The 8847-nt window shown below is 43.7% G+C and overlaps 1 protein-coding gene across 2 annotated transcripts in view; it reads right to left on the reverse strand.

Moving 5' to 3' along the window:
- The window catches only part of LOC118402508 (capping protein, Arp2/3 and myosin-I linker protein 3-like), a 59420-nt gene extending 51965 nt beyond the window's left edge, over positions 1–7455 (reverse strand). For both annotated transcript variants that reach the window (XM_052476574.1, XM_052476573.1), the window contains exons 1-2: positions 7087–7455; positions 5460–5554 (exon numbers count right to left, since the gene is read on the reverse strand). In XM_052476574.1, coding sequence (XP_052332534.1) covers positions 5460–5554; positions 7087–7144 — 153 coding nt within the window. In that variant the 5' untranslated portion in view covers positions 7145–7455. The remainder of the gene's footprint in view (positions 1–5459; positions 5555–7086) is intronic.
- Positions 7456–8847: the final 1392 nt, after the last annotated feature.

Consider the following 8847-nt stretch of genomic DNA (forward strand, 5'->3'; position numbering starts at 1 on the left):
TCAGCGAAGTGGAGGTGTTGTTTCCTACCTTCACCACTTGGGGTCGGCCCGTCAGGAAATTCAGGACCCAGTTGCACAGGGCGGGGTTGAGACGCAGAGCCCCAAGCTTATTGATGAATGATGTTGAATGCTGAGCTATAGTCAATGAACAGCATTCTTACATGAGTATTCCTCTTGTCCAGATGGGATAAGGCAGTGCGATGGCATTGTCTGTGGATCTATTGGGGCGGTAAACAAATTGAAGTGGGTCTAGGGTGTCAGGTAAGTTAGAGGTGATGTGATCCTTGACTAGTCTCTCAAAAGCACTTCATGATGACAGAAGTGAGTGCTACATGGCGATAGTCATTTAGTCTAGTTACCTTTGCTTTCTTGGGTACAGGAACAATGGTGTACATCTTTAAGCATATGGGGTCAGCAGACTGGGATAGGGATTGATTGAATATGTCCGTAAACACTCCAGTCAGCTGGTCTGCACATGCTGAGGACGCGGCTAGGGATGTCGTCTGGGCCGAGTGTAGCTTAGAGTCTTCCATTGAGAAGTAATTGGTTGCTTGGTAAACTTTTCAGAGTAGCTTCCATAACACTGCTTATAAAATGCCTCATGAGCTTAGTTCAACTGTCGTACCCCATCAGAACCCAAAATATAAGATTCTAAAAGTTAGTGAACAATGTAAACAAACTGTATAGCCTCACAAGGTGGTTAAAACTATATTTTGAGGAATGAGTTACTCTTCTCCAGGCCCATCCCTCAGCTTTTAACCAAAACTGAGTCAGGGCAACGACTTTGTTCTCATTTAAATTAAGGATCTAGCTATAACCTGGCTGTCTGAGACATACAGGGAGAATTTTAAAGTGATGGGGGCTACAGAGGTGCCCTTCCAGCAATAATTGCACAAAGTCAAGAGCTCTCAGTTCAAAGAGCCAGGCAGAGCCAGTGTGGGTATGTGTGGAGGGAGCAGGGCTGGGAGGGAAGGAGGGGGCTGGCTTATGTTAATCATAAGCCATTAAGCTTTGGGCCGGCACTTCAAAACGGAACCTGCCATTCAAAAGCTGTCTCTGAGCAGCAACGCGTCACAACTCTGCCTCCGGAGACTGAGAAGTCACAGAGTGTGGGAGTTCTGGCCACTGTGATCTGGGATCCCATCTCTCTGGCTCTGCCGAAGACAACTTAAGGACGTGCACACACACAATCCTCAAGAGACATTCTGCTTTCACCCAGGTGAACCCAGCATCAAAAAGGACAAAACCTTCCATCTTCCATGGCAGAGAGCCTGACAGAGTGAGGCCGCAGCTGCCCCAGGTTCTGCTCTACAAGCAGCCTTTAAATAAGACAGAGAGAGAGATAAATAGAGGCGGCAAATGAGGGAGAAAATGCACAGCTTAAAAAAATAAAAACACATCTTGGTGCAGATTTTGCTCACACAAAAGGCTGCACAACTAAATCAAAGAAACCTGCGACTGAGCCCTGTGGAACCTCGAAGGGCTATGGGAGAGTAGAGGGGCAGAGAGGAGGAGGAGGAGAGGGAGAACTGAGCCCTGTGGAACCTCGAAGGGCTATGGGAGAGTAGAGGGGCAGAGAGGAGGAGGAGGAGAGGGAGAACTGAGCCCTGTGGAACCTAAGGGCTATGGGAGAGTAGAGGGGCAGAGAGGAGGAGGAGAGGGAGAACTGAGCCCTGTGGAACCTCGAAGGGCTATGGGAGAGTAGAGGGGCAGAGAGGAGGAGAGGGAGAACTGAGCCCTGTGGAACCTCGAAGGGCTATGGGAGAGTGGAGGGGGAGAGAGGAGGAGGAGAAATACGATGTGGCCGCTGTCAGAACAGAAGCCCTCCAGATAAGAGCACTCAAATCTTAGCAAGCTGTACCCTATGGGAGAACAGAGAGAAGGTCAACAGTCACAATACATATGCCTTTTCCCAACGGGTACAGAGACCAATACATCTCTCCATAGACAGTCATATCCCTGTAATAAGACATCAGCAGATCAATCATACCACCATTAGATGCCTGCCGTCTAGAGACATTGAGCCATTACGGCATACCTCAACAGGTACTCGAACAATGATGTGCATCTGCCAATTCATTAGGATGTGCTAATACATATCGAAGCATGGTATTCTGCTGTGTTTAAGAGAAACAGTCATCTTTCGCTCCTGCAGTTGAATTTCTCTACATGTAGCCTAATCTCTCATGGAAGTGGACAGATCCCTCTTGGTAGCTACAGGAGAAGAGACATCTAATCTTAAGATGACGACTGAAAAGGAATGTGGAAATTTAGGTGGAGCCAAAACATCCCAATGCGTTTGGGGTGTCACACTAGCAATCACAACCCAGAACTAGGGCCATTATTAGTGTGGATAGAGGGAGCGGGGAACCAATGGAGGGTGAAATGGAGCGACAGATAAAGATAACTAATGGACGCCAACGGGGCGACAAAAAGGCAGCAAAACATCAGACTTCTCCCTCTCCTCACCCCTTTCCTCTTGGTGCCCCCAATCACCCCTCGGTCTTTGAAGATGTTTTGTTCCCTCTGTGTGTATGTTCCAGTTTGTATGTGCATGACAGGGTGTGTTGTGTGTCTGGGAGCATGTTGGTACTCTTTGTAACATTGCCTTTGGCACAGTAAGGATGTCTTGCTGAGCATACCATGTGTCTGAATGAAACGCACTAGGAGGGTGAGAATGGTTGTGTGTGTGTGTGTGTGGCACAGCATGACGGCTGGTACAGTACACACAGACAGCTGGATGCCAGCACAGCCCCAGAGAGAGAAAGGGCATAAAGAGAAAGAAACAGTGAGAAAGACTGGACGGAGGGACAAACAGTAGATTCTCTGTAGTAGAGGTCGACCAATTAAATCGGAATGGCCGGTTAATTAGGTCCGATTTCAAGTTTTCATATCAATCGGAAGTGAGTATTTTTGGGCGCAGATTTGCCAATTTTTAAAATTTGTTTATACCTTTATTTAACAAGGCTAGTCAGTTAAGAACACATTCTTACTTTCAATGACGGCCTAGGAACGGTGGGTTCACTGCCTCCTTTGTCAGCTCGGGGGATCCAATCTTGCAGTTAACTAGTCCAACACAATAACGACCTGCCTCTCTCTCATTGCACTCCACAAGGAGACTGCCTCTTACGCAAATGCAGTAAGCCAAGGTAAGTTGCTAGCTAGCATTAAACTTAACTTATTTATTTTTATTTTACCTTTATTTAACTAGGCAAGTCAGTTAAGAACAAATTCTTATTTTCAATGACGGCCTAGGAACAGTGGGTTAACTGACTGTTCAGGGGCAGAACAGCAGATTGGTACCTTGTCAGCTTGGGGATATGAACTTGCAACCTTTTGGTTGCTAGTCCAACGCTCTAACCACTAGGCTACCCTGCCGCCCCTTATAAAAACAATCAATCATAATCACTAGTTAACTACACATGGTTGATGATATTATCTAGCGTGTCCTGCGTTGCATATAATCTGACTGAGCATACAAGTATCTGACTGAGCGGTGGTAGGCAGAAGCAGGCGCGTAGACATTCATTCAAACAGCACTTTCATGCGTTTTGCCAGCAGCTCTTCGTTGTGCGTCAAGCATTGCGCTGTTTATGACTTCAAGCCTGTCAACTCCCGAGATGCTGGTGTAACCGAAGTGAAATGGCTAAGTAGTTAGCGCGCGCTAATAGAGTTTCAAACGTCACTTGCTCTGAACCTTCTAGTAGTTGCTCTGCATGGGTAACGCTGCTTCGATGGTGGCTGTTGTCGTGTTGCTGGTTCAAGCGAGGAGAGGGACGGAAGCTATACTGTTACACTGGCAATACTAAAGTGACTATAAGAACATCCAATAGCCAAAGGTTAATGAAATAAATGGTATAGAGGGAAATAGTCCTATAATAACTACAACCTAAAACTTCTTAGCTAGGAATATCGAAGACTCATGTTAAAAGGAACCACCAGCTTTCATATGTTCTCATGTTCTGAGCAAGGAACTGAAATGCTAGCTCTTACATGGCACATATTGCACTTTCTCCTCCAAGACTATGTTTTTGCATTATTTAAACCAAATTGAACATTATTTACTTGAGGTTAAATTGATTTTATTGATGTATTATATTAAGCTAAAATAAGTGTTCATTCAGTATTGTAGTAATTGTTATTACAAATAAATGTAAAAAAATAAAAATAAAGATTGTCCGATTAATCGGTATCGCGTTGAAAAATCATAGTTGGTTGACCTCTACTCTGTAGTACATATTCATCAACCAGCTTCCTACATGCATGCCTGTGTGTGTGTTTAATATACAGTACACTTTGTTCCAAAAGCTTTGTCCATTAACAAACTTTTACATATGTACAATACACATGTAGGTCTATGCCTGGTTCTGCTGTATTTACTTGCCATCATGTCGTAAGTATTTTGAGAAGTTGTATCAGTAAAACCCATTGAGACTAACATTCTCATAAGGCCTAATTGAGTTCTGCCAAATAAAGGAGGGAAGGAGAAAAGCAAGAGAGTAGAGGGGGAAGGGTGACGGGAGCATAAGAGATGGACAGAGAGGGAAACAAAGACTAGTCAGACAAAAATAGAGGGGGGAGTGGTAATCACAGCTAGTGAGATAGAGGTAGAAAGGAAAGAACTGCACAAATGAGAAGGGGGGTGAAGGGTTGAGAAAGTGGGGGAGAACAAGAATAACAGAGACAAAGACAGAAAATTCTCAAATCTCGTGTGCCTTCTCTCCAGCACCAGTTAAAAACTCAGCAGGCAAAGGAAATGAGCTCATGGCCTCTTCACTCATTTTACCACCCTTTTGCCCAGTGTGTGTCATTAGTAACTGATACGGGTGACTAATTGAAGTCTCAATTGCAGCGGTGTGTATTGGCTTGCACAAGCTGGTGGGACACCTCTCAGTACACCTACACAACCAGTGGCATGGGCACACACACACACACACACACCTCTGGCGTTGGAGGCACACTGCCACTTTTAATAAAGGATGAAAAGATGGACTCAATTACCCCGTGGTGTCCAGTTGGCTCCTTACGCCTTGATCACACCGACATTGCGCAAAATAGTATCCAGCATCATTTGAATGTGTGCAACAAAAGTTCAACATTAACCTTCTGCCACCATTTCTGTCAAGCGTTCTATGCACACAGTTTGACGCATACCTTCGATAAGTCCAAAGTATTGACCACACAGAACACACTGCCCCTGCAAAGCAATGCTGCAATGCAAACGCAGCGTTCCATTGGAACGGAATTTACTTCTGGTGAACCAAAATGCAATGACGCCGTCAGTGTGATCGAGGTGTTAGGAAGTGTGTGGACCCAAACATTTTTAGATTATTATAATTTTTTACATTTAGCTTTAAAAATGGATTGAAATGTAATTGAAAGTTTGAAATGCAGTGCATTGACTTGATGTATAAAGTAGCGAATTGTGCCAGTAAAGTTTGATTGTGAAGGGGCCTCACCAGTATCCGGTCCTCTGATTTGCCGTTCTTGGTGTCCTGCTTCACAGCTCGCACATATTTGATGGATTGTTTCTCAGTGAGCCTCCTGATGCTCTCTGTGGATAGAAGGAATCAATGAAAGGTCAATCCTGCAGGTAAATTATTCTCACTAACTCTTATACACAACATTACAAACACACCACCACCTTGTCACACAACAAGAGGAAACAAAACCACAAAACTGATTTTAGATTTAACCCGAGGGAGGGAACTGTTATGATTCTGAATAGTGGAGGTAAGGTATGGGACAACAAGACAGAGCGACATGTCAGAGAGCGAAATGTAATATGAAAGAAGTCTTATCAAATAGTTGATATATCATCATAATATTTCTAAAACTGTCATATCCAAAAGAAACCCTAAGCAATCAGACACACACATCCTTCTCAAACCCAGTCAGAATCTACCCAGTCTCCCACTGGATAGCAATATTCTTCATTCTCACTTGTCACATTCAATCACATTCATGAACCCGGGTCTTCCCAATACTCACATAACCCGAGAGCTTTACAAGCAGAGAAGTGGGGGATGGGGATAGAAGGAGAGATGAGGAAGGATCAGAGAAAGACCAGCAGAGAGTTAATGCAGCTGTAATCAACGTTAATCTCAGTCAAATCCAATCACTTAAAGCCCTTAACACTGGGCATTCCCACAGACGGCCGGACACAGCATATGCTGCACCACCATTAGAGAGCGAAGTAGGGAATGGGAGAGAGAGATGGGAGAGGAGGAGTTAAAACCCTGCCTTGATTGTCTAATGGACCTGCTCAACACACAACCCTTCCTCACTCCCTGTACTTCTAGCTGTGACTGGTCATTAAAACAGACAGATGCAGGTGGGGGGGACAGAAACAAACAAGGGATTCATTTGCCATCACGATAATTAACAGTGAGAGACCAATGGGGGTCAGTCGATGTGTGTGTCAGACAATGCCATTGTGTTAGCATGTGTGACCAATGTGAATGTGATTGTGCTCGTCATAAGTGTGTATAAATATAACTCTCCCTGTCGCTCTGTGTGTTATGAGCAGTATTGTGCTGAGCGCTGCACACCATCAGGGAACTATAGACTAGCTTATCAGTGGAGAGGACCAGCCCCTCAATGCAGAAACTTACGCTTCACACAAAAATGCTTATTCGCACACACACACACACACACACACACACACACACTTCAAAGCACCCACAGACGCACGCACAAGGGCCTTACCCACAAAGCGCAGGCAAGAATTTGCAGAAATGCACACCAACCAAATCGCTGCTGAACGAAATGGGGATGAATGAACCGTTTACAGTATGATTGTTTATCGTATCAGGTTATCGTTCCCGAAGTAGGCTTACACCGCCATTAGCCTGCCCTATGAGTGCATGTCATTTACCTGCGGCAGCGGCACGAACGCTCAAGATCACACAAGCGCAAATAGATGCCAAAGAGTGACACTTTCAATAAAATAACCATTCGAATTCATAAGAGCCATAAACTGCGTAACATGCGTACTAATTACATTCTGCCAAATAAACGCGGTCTGTCAGCTACAGCATGTATCGAGTTTGACACAGATTTTTAAAAGAGCAGTTTTGAGTTTACCTGTAATTTCCCTGCTGACGTTAATGAAAACTGCAGCGGTGGTCTCTTTAGAGGCCATAGTGCGCTCCGGCTCCGTCTCTTCTCTTCTCTTCACTTCACTTCACTTCTCTTTTCTTCTCTTCTCTTCTCTTCTCTTCTCTTCTCTTCTCTTCTCTTCTCTTCACTTACTCACTCACTCCGCTTCTTATAATCAAGGGAGAGAGCCGCTAATGCGTTTCCACTGGCAATCCGAGAGTAGCGCTGGCGACTCCAGAGAGAGAGATGCGTCAGTTATTTTTTTAAAGGTCCAATGCAGCCCTTTTTATCTCAATATCAAATCATTTCTGGGTAACAATTATTACCTTACTGTGATTGTTTTAATTTCGCAAGCAAAAATTGTGCTCGTACTGTCTGGGAGTGGTCTAAGTGGGGAGGGGAAAACTGAAAACGCATTGGCAAAGAGGTTTGGATGCCCTTCCTGATTGGTCAATTAACAAATGTATCGCCTGGTGATGTCAGGCCAAAACTCCATCTCAGCCAAAACAGGCTGAAATTTCAGACCGTCTTTTCAAACTAGCTCTTACACTTAAAGGGCGTTATCATCTTTTTCACAATGTCACAGTATTATTACAACCTCATAGTGTGGAAATATATATAAAACACAGGAAATCATGTTTTTGACTCCACTGGGCCTTTATTCAAGAAAAAGATAAGGATGGCGATCTCGAGTGTCCACAATCTCAATACTAATACTAACGACATTGATACAATGATAATTATAATAATTATTACCTTAATTAATAATGACTATTTTGTTTCATTAGACCAAAAACTATTGGCTTATTTTATTAATATATATTTTTTTAGCCTACAGTAGAGCTAGGCCTTGCTCCCATGGTCACCCTTGGCCATGAAGCCTATTTCTTGTACATGAGCTGGATGATTGCCAACAAGTAAGCTATTGTACCATATGGTAATACATTTAGAGGTGAAAACTGGAGAGGCATTGAGGCAAGTATGTTGAGACTGTTTCAAGGGCAAGCCAGGTTCTGGCCATTCAGTTATCTCTATTGGAATCAATATTTTAGAAGATGTGGATGCCTTCATGTAACATATCAACATATTACAATGCATCAATCTTCACAGTATGGCACAGACATGAGTTTTGTTAAGCACAAATCCATTCAGTTTTCAGACACTACCCCCTCTCTTTGTACTCTTGATAAGATTGCAAAGGGGAGTTCAAAGGGCTCCAGAGGCCAGGTTGGATCAAGCAGTAAATAAATCCCAAAGCAGCAAGAAGATAATTCCACCCATCAAAGCCATTTCAAATGCAATTTCTACGATTGTTTCACTACGTAGTGTGTACTTCCCTCTCGTGTCTTTCACTTATTTTAGCAGACACTCTTATCCAGAGGGAGTTACAGTAGTGAGTGCATACATTTTCATTCATACTGGTCCCCCTTGGGACCCACAACGCTGGTGTTGCAAGTGCCATGCTCTACCAACTGAGGCACACAGCACTCCGTAGTAAGTGGACGATGAACCCATGTGTGTGAGAATGCACCTTGTACAGTTCCTTCAGAAAGTATACACACCCCATTACTTTTTTCACATTCAGAGCAGGTGTTTTTCATGTTATATTGGCATTAATACGTGTCACATATCAGTTTGCAAACAATGTAAAAAATCACAAGAATAATTGAGTTATTAAAGTCGGATACAATCATGGTCTCTTTTTTGCTTTCTTGAGTAAGGCAGGTCCAAAATGCAGGTGTTTCA

Source organism: Oncorhynchus keta, chromosome 23 (genome assembly GCF_023373465.1).
Source record: "Oncorhynchus keta strain PuntledgeMale-10-30-2019 chromosome 23, Oket_V2, whole genome shotgun sequence".
NCBI lineage: Eukaryota > Metazoa > Chordata > Actinopteri > Salmoniformes > Salmonidae > Oncorhynchus > Oncorhynchus keta.